The sequence below is a fragment of the Cylas formicarius genome, unplaced genomic scaffold (genome assembly GCF_029955315.1).
Source record: "Cylas formicarius isolate icCylForm1 unplaced genomic scaffold, icCylForm1.1 PGA_scaffold_10__41_contigs__length_53128322, whole genome shotgun sequence".
NCBI lineage: Eukaryota > Metazoa > Arthropoda > Insecta > Coleoptera > Brentidae > Cylas > Cylas formicarius.
In genome coordinates this window covers 17,576,662-17,589,709 of record NW_026844214.1, presented here as the reverse complement: position 1 = coordinate 17,589,709, position 13,048 = coordinate 17,576,662, and the positions used below count along the sequence as shown (strand labels likewise).

General features: G+C 32.6%; 1 protein-coding gene across 1 annotated transcript; it reads right to left on the bottom strand.

Annotated features, from left to right (window-relative positions):
- Nucleotides 1-11,480: 11,480 nt before the first annotated feature.
- Nucleotides 11,481-12,667, bottom strand: LOC132708327 (uncharacterized). The gene is made up of 2 exons (XM_060680595.1): nt 12,128-12,667; nt 11,481-12,011 (listed from the first exon to the last, which is right to left on the bottom strand). Exons 1-2 carry the CDS (start codon nt 12,665-12,667, stop codon nt 11,481-11,483), a joined length of 1,071 nt encoding a protein of 356 aa, XP_060536578.1.
- Between the last annotated feature and the right edge of the window lie 381 nt (nt 12,668-13,048).

Sequence of the window (13,048 nt, the reverse complement as noted above, 5' to 3'; positions counted from 1 at the left end):
TTTCAATTTTTGACAGCCAAATAAATTGTTACATCCAGTAAAAATTTAATTTAAATTTGATTGAGTAATATTTAAGTTGAAGTTTAAGCAATCAGGTGATCCGTCATCACGCTATTCGATCAAATTTTTGTTGTTGTTAAAATTTTGTGCTTATACGAATGGAAAGCTTTATAGAATATTATATTACATTCAAGTGTACGGCGTCGAGTTTGTTTGAGCCATAAATACAAGAAAAATTTTAGCTTCAAGAAAAATGGTGTTGACTTTTCACAAGGTTCTTCGCGATGATAACACAAGGGTAGGAACGGATAAGAAAATAAGATCTAAAATAACTTTTTATGGACAGGATAAAGCACCCCGTTATGTGAGTGCGCCCGTTGACGCCACATTTTATTACAATTTGAGCGTTCTATTCAAACAAGCGCGCTTATATTTTTACAAACTTTCGAAAATTAAAACAAATATTAGTTATTTGATTGTAATGCACATTATGTTTATCTAGGAAGAATTAAATTACAGTATTTTTCTATTTGCTTAACTTCGAGAAACAAAATAAACATTATATGAACTTGTCTAAACAGAGAAAATGTGTAGCCGACACATAAAATAAACAAATTTATTTTCTAAATCTTTCAATAGATCTACGCGTTGTAAAACAACAAATGTAATTTTGGTGTGTAAAGGTAGAAACGTAAACAGTTTATCGCAGACGAGGTAAAACAAAATCAACGTTGTAAAAATGTTGATCGTATACGTGATATATGTTCATATTTTGATTGCTCCTCGATACCGTGAAACAGATAAATGTTGACGTTAAACTTCTTTAATTTTTGTTTTATTGCATTAGTAGTTGATTTTGTTTTGCTAGTTGTGCACACTAGATTTTATTCATTAGTTCGTTAACACTTAAAATTGTCTCAACCTGATTTAATACGATGATTCAAATCAAACATTTTATTTTTGATATAAATGGAGGATGTTCTAGATGAAAAGTACGGTTCGAGTAGATGTAGATGAACGACATGTTTGAAGCCTAAATATTTAAAAGTGGGCCGGTATATTTTTGTAATTAGAAAACAGCAACAACAAACAACATTTGATTATATTCAATAATACTACTAATATGGGTTTCTATTTCAAACATCCTTGATGACATTTTAAAAAATCCTTTGAAAAAGTTGATCAACAAATAAGACAAAAAATATACCGGGTGTTCCAGTAAGGGCAGGGTGGTACGGTATTACGTTATTAAGGTAGATTCATTAAGTAAATTGGGGAAAATAAAATCTCGAAAAGTATTTCCGAGTCTTGAATTTCTTGATCTTGATTTCTAAAACCAACGTTTTCTAAAAAATGTTCCTATAATAACCCTAGCTAGACTGAACATTGATTTAAGCTGAGACAGATTGAGGTTTTTTAATGATTTACATCTGAAAGGAACCTAAAATAATGAACATGAATAAAACAACTTAAAACTCAAAGGTTGAACTTTGAAAGTGTTTTCACTTTACGAGTTGTTATTAATGTTCTAATTATGCCTAATTTATCAAATAAAACTGTAATTCATTAGAAATTGTGCCCAATCATGATCATGGTATCTTTGCTGGTTTTCAAATATTTACTTTTAATATTTTGTATTATTAATCGTTAAGCGAGAAAACACCAACAATTGGGCAACCTTTATTAAATCCCAGCTTCCCCCTTATGGAATCCCAGTTAGATGAACGGAAACTTCGATGATCTGTCATGGGATAACTGTAAATAAAATATTAATAAAAACCCGGTTTAAAAAATAAAATTTAAAAAACTTCATACAACTTCTCCAGGAATACCCGCTTAAATTTAATACCTTTATGTAATACAATGTATAAATACGAACCTAACAACGATGCTATTAATTGGTTCTTATATTGTAATAATTTCATTTAGTGCTATCTAAAAGAAATAAAGCAAGTCATTTTGACTCCTTCAAAACGTCGACCATTCAAAACCGACTCACTCTGTCCTACCTATTTGTTACTTTTAGATCGGGAAAAGGGCCGGTTAAAGCATTTTCATGGTCCTTTGTTGTTTCGATTTGTTTTGTACCAAATGGAAGATTTATTACTTTGGGGTCGAATAATGTGCTCGGAATTTTGCGAGAGAAACAAAAGTAATTGAACTGAAAGTGTAACGGACCCACAAACCAACAACTTTTTTTATTTAGAAAACTATGAAGATTTATGGGAACCAATGAGAGGTGGAGCCGACTGGCAGCTTCGAAACTATGTATTATTTGGCGAATTGGAGACAAAGAGAAATTAGTGAGCTTTGCCAAATATTATGATATTTCTGGATAAAACTAATTTGTTACGTGTGTGGTTTAATTTTATTGATACTGGAAACTAGCATTCAATTGTTAATGTCACTCCAGTTGCAAAAATATTGTCGGTGTATTGTGAGCATCTTCCTTCATTTTTGTTAGAAATATTTGGAGAACAGTTTTTTTTCTTTTGCTTTAACAAACGGATATAAGTTTTCCATCCATCTCTGGGGGATTATTTATAGAACGTTAGACCACTAGGAACGTGTTTTGCATTTGAAGATCCTTAAAAATAATGAATGTTGATAAATTTTGTTTTCTTTGACCTTCATTTTCCGACAATGTTAGTTAAAACAACTTGAAAATTTGCGTAATACCTGAAAATGTTTGAACCACCTTAGCTTAGCGTACTATTCACGATAGTACTGGAAGTCCTTCATTCAACATTAGGTATATATCATCAATATTTTTATAATAAATTCTTCAATAATTTATTTTATTAAGAACTTTGAAGGAAATGATTATTTTTCAAAAGAAACTTGTTTGGTTGGCTACCTTCCAGCATTATGGTCACATAGTGAGTTATTGAAGTATTTTAAGTATCTTAACCATACTTAAAACCTTTTTCTAAAAGTTAGCAATTGGCATTTAAAGCGTTTGAAATTAAAACTGTTTGTCTTTTAAAGTTGATTTACATTGATAGAAGGGGTGAGAAAAATAATATTCTGATATTTTCAACTCAACACAACATTTGACCATGTCGATTTTTTTTTCTATAAAAAACTATTTAGTGAGCTTTATGGTGTAAAACAAATTTTAAAAGCTAACCAATATTACTTCGAGTATTAATATTTCGTAGTTTTATTATGCGGCATAAAAAATTAATATATTCCGCATCATAAACTACTACATTGTCATTCAGATAAGATAATCTTAGGTTAATCATTATTTTGTCTGCGGTAACTTCAGTTAAGATGCGTGGCTTTGTTAATTGTATCAATTATTATTTAATCATATATTAATCAAACCTATTAACAAAATGTAAATTTAATGTAATTGTAGCGGCATTTTCAAAATTTTTTTTTGCAAATTTTTTGCAAATTTACGGCCATAAAAATCGCCTTTTCATAACTGACGTTAAGCAATTAAACAACTGCATGAGGGAGCAAATATGTGCCATTCAACAAAAAATGCTTTTTTTATTACTTGTTACAAATATCATAACCCGTTATATGGTATTATTTTACAGATTTTCTATAAAGTCATGGACTATATACCTGCATCGTGGATACAAAATTAAAATTCTTCGCCTACAAATAAATGAAAAAGCACGTTTCGTTGTCGCTCGGTATATTGCTATCAGGTTTCGTTTACGTAACAAGGCGACGAAAAATATTTTAAATAAGTGTCCGTAAACACCAAATATCGAACCGTTTCCCAATGTTTTCACTTTTTAAAGGGGGATAAGCGTCAAGCAGGAGTAAACACATTCGGATAAATCAGTCTGTAGCACAATAACGGCATTAGGTCTAAGAACATCTAAGATATCAGTAGTTTGGTGATTTATACCATATGCTGCTTAAGAAAAGCTCAAGCATCCAGTTTTTGTTCGCCTTCGAAAGTGTCAAGCCATAAATCGTGGGACAAAAGCCTCCACTATTAAGTCTTATTCCCGATCGGTGCGCAGTGGTTTGACACGCAAAGAGATCCTATGATCCGTTTCACTGATTGAATTCAGTTCAGAATATATGTTACCACCTATTCAAATGCGAAACTATAAGTGGTTTCAGTAAAAAAGCGGAATTTAAGTTAGATGTATTTTTTGAATAACAATACCTACTCCTTTTTCAAGTACCTGGAAATTTATAGGATGGGTGCTCCAAGTTAATCAATCGCTATTACTAAAAAGCTATATAATTCTTACTGCTTTAAGTCTAACATACGGCTTTTATTTTCAATTCCAAACTTTATTTAATTAATTTTGGAAATGTATGTAATAAAAAAAATGTTAAATGTGAGCCAATGCTGATTATAAATATTTGGTTAATTGTGAAATTTCCTGTGCTACTTTGTGATGAAGGTTGGATTATTACAATCCGTTTCTATGAATGAATGTATGAATAACAGCTATTACTAAAATATGGCTTTGTTACTGATAGTATTTATTATTTATCAGCAGTGTATTTCTTTTTGGCCTTTACCTGTTATTTAGACTTAGAACATATTTAGAATGGCCTAAATGGACTGTTCAGAATACATGAAGAATTAAAAAATACAAATATCGTCCGTCCAATTTAAAATATTTTTGATTTTATGAATAACTGGAAAGCTATCGGAAATCTGGTTTATTTAAAAAGAAAATCCAAAATAGCACCAAAATTTATAGTTCCACATATCATTATTGAAAAATGACTTTTAACTTTTTAATAAATATACCAATTAACCGTTGATGTTTCCCAAAATAATTTAATTTCATTTTCCTATTAGATAAAAAATTAAAAGTTTTAAAACATTTGCAAAACTTTTTAATTTATATCCAATAGCGTATTGTATGTTTTTTGTTATTCTAAATAATCAAAATTTGGTAACAATGATTTGCTTAATCCCAAAAAGATATATCAAAAATTTTACTTAATAAGAAAATATCCACAAATATGTTTTATATATAATCATTTTATTAATAATTTATTAACAAGTTTCTTAGGTCCCTTTAACAACTTCCAAGTTAATACATTTCATGGTTAAGTTTAAACCCAACCATAATTTTCTAGGAAATTTTTCGCCCCTAAGGTGACGGCATGAATTGCGCTTTACTTTCTAATAGTTTTTCTATGAATTTTGTAAACGCTTAGCACGCCCACGTCCCTGGACAAAATGAACAATAAATTCAATTTTTGCGAACGATACCGTGTCGGCGCTATGTACCTATCCAAAACATCTCCATTGTTAGGGACAGCTAGGGTTAACGTAGATCTCTCCTTTTTAAGTAAGCAAACCACTTAATATGTAAAGCTTGAGTTCGTGAATTATTTGTCCATTTTGAGAATTTATGGTTTTTCCGTAAACGGAGTGTTCTTTACTTTAAAAAGAAATTCAAAATTCAACATTTTATATTTACAATTTGTATATGCTAGAATATGAATCCAACCGCTTATTTTATCTACCACCTTTACTTTTTGGAAGGCACTGCTTCCAGCTTAACTATACTGGATGTTACGCTTCTCAATAGCGGGATCTCAGTAACTGTAGGAGAAGTAATAAAGATAATGAAGTTTTAAATTGAACATCGTCTTGTAGAAGAGAAAAAATTGCTATAACAGAGTGTCACTTATTTAAAAATGATCTTGAAATCAGGTCAGAAAAAATGAAAAAAGGACTGGATAATTTTCACATTTTTCGGGATACCCTCGAAACCAGTAAGAAAGTGTTCAATTTGAAAGCTAGTTTAGCAGTTCAGCATTATACCATACATATTCACTAGCCGACAAGTGTGGTGCAGGGTGACAGATAAAAGGTTATATTAGCTGGTTGGAGGAAGTAACTGAAGCGGTAATTGGTCTGGCATTATCTTTCTAAAAGATTTGTTCCCGCCGCAGTTCTTGATGTTAAAGCAACGAGACAGACGTGATGAAGATAGGATTCAGCGATCATGTTAAAAAAATATAGGTTGCCTACTTCCAACTATTGGCATCCTAAAAATTGAAATTAACACCTTTTACTACGTCTAGTTTACCCTGCGTAGTGTGTATGTCTATTGGTTAAAAGCAATACCACCCCGCTACAGTATGATTATTGCCAATAAACTGGGTAGACTGAGACCACTAAAGTTAAGAATCCTTTTTCCACGATCACTAGTTCTTTGAAAACCCCACTGCCTCTACGTTTGGCGAGCACTCTTCATAACTTTGCTTCATTGGAGCTGATTCGCTTCCATTTTCCTAAAAGGACATCTCAACTTGACTGCTGAGCAACATAATAGCACTAATCATATCTTACTTCTTAAAGTACGTCATCAATTTTTCTTATCATATAACTACGTATATTTTCATGTAAACACAGAATTTTCCGTAGTAAAAAACTATTTGTTTAAATCTCAATTGGTTGTCATTTTTGAAAAGGTCCAGCATTTTAAATGAATTAATTATATCTAAATAATGCAAGCGCAGTCCTTCATAATCAGTGTACTTTTCCTGATGGCGAGGAGTATAAAATATTAACAAACAAGTTGAATCAATCTTTGAAACTAAAAAGGTTTTTTTTTAATTTTGAAACTCCATTGAAAACAGAGTTTTATTTATTTTTATTTTTACGTTCATGTAAAAGTTTTTGATTATGTTGTTCTCTTTAAAATGATCTGGTGATGCCGTTCCCGCGTCGCCGAAAAATATTTTTATTAAAAAAAGATAACGTCCAACTTACCAATTTATTTTTTAAAACAATAATACCATAAAAGGATTTCTTTGTTATACCAATACTTAAATTTATTTTTATTATTAATTTTTGTAAATCGTGCTTTTTGATATGAGCATACACAATGAAATCTGAAATCTCAAAACAAGTTTCTATTAATATTTCTCGTTTCAAAGTGCAACAAAAATCGGCGTCGTTAAAAAACGTATTCTTCCAAACCAACGGATTAGTATCCTGGCGATCTCAAAAAGAATAAATGGGTTATTTTTATCGTGCTTTAAATACATCTTCAGTCGACAAAAACCGAGAATTTTACACAATCTCAGTTATGCAAACAAGAACAAATCTAAATATTAACACGTTGGACCATGATTAATTGTCCTTACCCATACATCGATCAGCATTAGCATTCGAGATAATTAGACGGATTATAAAAATAAAATTGGTATTTATATAGTATCGCGCTTTCCAATGTAAACAATCAATCAACCGTTTATTTAATGCGAAAATCAGGTATAAATATTTTCTGGTCGTGAGTAGTGAGGTGATAACGATTTACATTAAAATCGACCGGCAATGAAGTTACTTCGGCGTAAAGAAAATAGACATTCCAAGCGCCGCTCAGCATGACTGGGTAAATTAGAATTATGCAACTGCGTGGGATGCATTTTTGTGTATCGAATGCAGGCGGAACGACAATTGGGTCAAGGTTAAAAAGAAAAGCGCATCGACGATAACATAAACCGTTCTTTCAAGTTTGGTAAGTTACAACGGCTAAAAAAAGGAAAGCAATCTCAATGGTAGGCAAAATGAATCAGAAATTCGCCTAGTAATTGAGCTTCCTAAACAACCGCTAAACGGACTTGTTTTCTAGCTGAAACCCATATAATTAGTTCAGTTGGTTTTGACAACTAACGTAAAATAAATCAGAAATTCCCCTTGTAATTGAGCTTCCTAAATAACCGCTAGAGTACCGGTAAATACAATGAGGTAAGATATCAGAGAAATTGATGTAAATTAATTTCGAGTTTCTGAAATGGAGGAGCCATATCGCTACTAGATATATAGAGGCCTTGGATATGCTGTTAATCCAGGAATTGATAAAGAACATATAAAATACCCGTCGTATTTTAATATGTACCTGCGCGGTCATTTGAAATCTCATTTGCCTAGGGCCACTTTTCAGTTTAGATATAGCATTCTTACATCAGTATTTTCTCAAAAAATGCCTATATCTAGTTAACTGTTGTGGGAAAATGAGTTCAGTGTGTGGAGTTAGCTGTTTAGAAATAAAATTGCCCAAAGTGCAGGTTAATGGGTGAAATTTAGAAGAATGTGCGGAAGATCTAAGTATAGTGGGTATCACTTCTCGTTACTGGGAACTCAGTAACTATAAGAGAAATAATAAAGAAAAAGGAGTTGGTGCGAAGATGAAATGCGGGATTTCAAATTGTACACCGTCTTGTAGACAAGAAAAAATTACTATAACTATAACAGAGTGTCACTTATTTAAAAAAGTGATCTTGAAATCAGGTTAGAAAAAATAAAAAAGGGATTGGCGAATTTTTGCATTTTAAAGGCAGATAATATAGGAACTTATGGAGGAACTATGAAAAAAAAATTGAGAGATTTCATCCAACCAAACCAATGATCTTGCGGCGTTCAACAAGCAACATCGGAGCTTGCAAACCGTCAATAAGTTTTAAATTTAAAGACATGCGCGAAAAATGTCATTCCCATCCTCATATACAGAAATTTGTACCGTACTAGGGTCACTAGTAGCTATATAGGAGGAGCGTAATTGCCAACTCGATTTTCAAAACCCAGTTCTGCCAAATTTTCTGATATTAACCACAGTGAGTAATATTTTGAAACTGACACAAATTCAAATCTTCCTCTGTTAACGCTCTTTGCTCTATCCCTGGGCGAAAAGTGACGAAGGACTGTTACAAAATAATAACTTAAAATATGAATAAAGAACTTAAAATCGGAAAAAAGTTGGCAAATATCCACTTTACGGAATTTTATTAATGTATATCACTAATTTACAAAATAAAACGCGTAGTTAGTACTTAAGGGGCAAGAATATTTTATTTATATTATTATATTTTACATAATACCTTGGAAGAGCACAAAATTACCCTGCAGCTGACATTATTACTACGTTTTGATATCCGCGCCCTTTTTCAATTATATGTTATTGTCAAAATTAAATAAGTAGAAAAAATTGCACAAACTCCAGACTGCAATCAGTTTGAGTTTGATTGAGGCACAGACATTGTGTTATTTCTTGTATTCCACTAAAACTTATCAATTGTTAAAGAGTAATATATTCTATTCATTATTGACGTTTCTAAAAAGTGAAAATGTGGAAGATTGCTATGCCAGAATTCACCTTTTCAACGTTTAAATTGTCTTACTATGAGTGAAATCGACGCCGAAACGAAGACGAAAGAAACCTAATTTTTAATAAGTAGTTATTAGAGCCGGGTTGGGAATATAAATTCGTAGTAATAACGGGATAACGTTCCAAGGCACTGTAAGAAAAGTAACAGACTATTATGTGCCATCCTAAGTACTAAATTGTGCTTTTCCTAAGTTTTTTTTTTTGCAGAAACTGGTTTAAGAATAATTTCCAGCACTTTTAATTTTGAATCGAATTACAAATCGTTTTAAGGCTTTATTAATTTTGAAAAAAAATTGTAACTTCTTGAAATTCAAATTTTCCAATTTTAGGTTAATAAGAACCATTTGTATTCTTTGGTTTATTTTTCTATTACCTTTCTTTTTCATATACCTAATTGTTAATATAGTAGCCCTTCTACGGTAAAATTAATGCGCTGCAGTTGGCTATGATATTTTCATACAATTGGAAGTGACCTTTCGCTCATACGTGACCCCACAACTGACAGAGAGCCGATATTGTCGAAGCTTTTCTTAAAAGTTGATTTGTTTTTATAGAAACGTAATTTGAGTCAAATCATTGCAATTGACACATTTGTGGTGTTTTGTGGCACAAATGCACGTCCACTGAAAAACTTGTGTTTGCAGTCGCCAAAATAAGGAAAAGATGTGGCGTGTAAATGGTGCCTTATGTACAAATTAGTTTAAAACTATCTTCTGATATATCGAATCCTGTTGGCTTCTTCATAGCTTAACTGAAGCTGCCTCGCATTGTACCTGTTTCCAACAAAGGGAGGCATAACAGACCCTGCAGGTTAAAGGGTCCATTAAAAATCTTTGAATACTATTTGTACCATCTCTACAAAGTTATTAACATCAATTTTTGCTGCATAGAATAAGCTTCGGACAGTTAGCCATAAACCGGCAAGAGTGACTTACGAAATTTTAACAAGGTAAGCTATATTTGGTATAATTTTAACTTTTTACCTCTATAATAAGATACGTAGATACTATTATAGATTTAAAGGGCAACATATTAGCTATAAACTTTATCATATTTGTTCTTAGATGTTCTATGTTGCAATAATCTCCAGATCGGCACGTTTTCTAGAATATAGCAAATAGTCAAAACGGACCGGGCTTATTGCTTCTTTCATTGATTCTTCCGACCATTTTGCCTTCCCGGTCCGTTTTTCTTAAACAGCTTCTTTTAAACAAACCTTTTCATATTTTCAGATGGATAGTAACTATAACAGAAAGACCGAGAGGCAAAAATGGTCCGAAGAATCAATGAAACAAGCAATAATTAATGTTGCAACTAAGGCTTACTGCGGGCGTAAAAAATATGGACGCCAGGTTCTTTGGCCTCTCACCAAAAGATTTGAGATCTTTGTCATACGACTTGACAGAACGAAATAACCTTCAGCATAATTTTGACCCAAGTACAAGGATGACCGGTAGATATTGGTTCAAAAATTTGTTAAAACGATTGATCTTCTAATTGCATCCATCTTGACAGCCTCAACCCTTTTCTTATGTCTCTCGGAAATTCTCCATGTCTCTGATCCATATAGAAGGGTGCTTTTTACCATTGCTTCATAGATATTAAATTTCCGCTTCTTGGATATTTCTTTGCTCCATAGGATACCATTCAGAGCTCCTATTACTTTTTTGGCTTTGACTATTCGTTTTTTTATTTCTTTTGCATCTGTTTCAGTGTTGTCGAATGTGATGCCCAGATATTCATATTCCTGACATTGCCGTTTCCAAATTTCCGAGTGAGTGAGTTCCCACACATAGATACTTTGTCTTTGCTATGTTGACTATCAAGCCCCATTCTTTATACTCCACTATTAGTTTTCGAATCATATATTGCACATCATCTTTATCATTGGCTAATATGACTTGGTCGTCTGCAAACTGAAGAGTAAACAAGCATCCACCATCAATTTCTATTCCCATGCCCTGGACCTTTCTTTTCCATTTGTTTAGTGCCATTGCCATATATATTTTAAAAAGGGTGGGAGAAATACAGCATCCCTGACGTAGTCCTTTATTCATCATGAACTTCTCCGTAATGCATTGGCCGACCCTTATTCTTGATTTTGATTCCCTATATAGTTCTTTAAGGGCTGCTATGTAGGTGTGATTAATGTTGGATTGCTCTAAGACCCTCCATAGCTTTATTACTGGGACTGTGTCGTATGCTTTTTGTAAGTCAACAAATGTTAGTTCCTGGCACTTCTCTTTTCTATAACTTGTTTTAGGGTAAACACCACCACACACCAACCACATTGTCCTTCTTCCTCTTTCTCTTTATAGTCTTCCTCAATGAGATCACATAAAATTCTGCCGTACAGTCTGTTCATTGTGCTTGTAACCGAAATGCCCCTATAGTTATTTCAGTCCAGTTTTTTTTTCCTTTTTTGTGAATAGAGGAGATAAAAGCCACTTTAAATTCCTTGGGAACGGGATGAACATTCAAGCATTTATTAATAATAATTGTCAGATTTCTGAAAAGGTTGTGAGTTCCATATTTTAACATTTCGGAGTATATTCCTTCTGGGCCACTAGATTTGCCTGGTTTAAGATTCATAACAGCTTTTCTTATTGTTTCCTCAAGTATTTCAACTTCTTCTCCTTGTACATTGAAGTGTCTTGGAGATTCAGTTAAATATTCTGGTCTAGATTCCCGAAGTAGATCTTTGTAGTTCTTTAACCATTGTTCGGGTTTAATAAGTTGAATGTCTAGTTTGTCTTTTCCTGGATTCTTTACAGTAGATATGAATTTCCACACTTCTGAGCATTTTCTGCCTCCAATATAGTTGTTAATCTCTTCACATTTCCTATCCCAAGATTCGTTTTTTGCCTTGTTAATCTGCACTCTTAGTTTCCTCTTTATGTATTTATATTCTTCTTGTTCATTTTTTGTAGATAGCCATTTCAGATATTTTTGTTTTTTTCCTTGAGCCATTGTTTTTTGTTGATGCTGTTCTTTTTTATTCCTATTGCCTCTTGTGTAGCTTCTGTTAGACTCGTTATTATGTTCTCGTAGATTTCGTCAAACGTGTGTCCATCAGGACTGAGGAGTTTACTGTCGAACCGTCTTTGATAAAGAAATACTATGCTCTCATCCCTAAAACTGTCAAAGTTGTATTTTGGTGTAACAATTGTCTCAGCGGATGTCACGTTATTGTTTAGAACTCTCTGAAGGTTTCTAGTTATTCGAAAATGAAGGCTTATCTTAGCTTTCACTACGTAGTGATCTGATCCGCAGGTGCTCCCTCTTAGGACTCTCACATCGTTAATTTGCAAATTTGTTTTCTGTCGACTAATCACGTAGTCAATGATGGATTTAAGGTTTCGAGTACTCTGTGTCCATGTATAGCAATGGATATTTTTATGTTTAAAGAAACCATTCTTAATTTTTAGGTTTTGGGTCTCGCAAAGATGAATTAGTCTTTCATCGTTATCATTGATTGTTTCTTCTACATACGGCCCCACGATTGGACTATTTTGTTGTTTTCCCGTGCTTCCATTGAAGTCACCCATCATCACAATTTCTCTATTTTGTCCGGTGTTTGTAATTATTTCATCTAATTTGTCATAAAATTCCTGTTTAATATGGGCTCTTTAATCTTCTGATGGTGAATAGGCTGCGATAATCGTAATGTTATGGCTATATAGTTTCAAGTTAACTGTTAGAATGTTTTCATCAACAGCTTCCCAATTACTTATTTTATTTCTCCAATCTTTTCTTATTAGTATTGATATTCCTCTCGTTGCTCTCTTTCTTTTGACATTCCGGAAAATATATGGACAAAGTCTCCGACAAAACCGGTACCTTTTTCTTTTTTCTCGGTTTCCGTTAAGGCTGCCAAATCAATTTTTCGTTCCTTGATTTCTGCCGCAATAAAATCAGTTTTCTGTCTT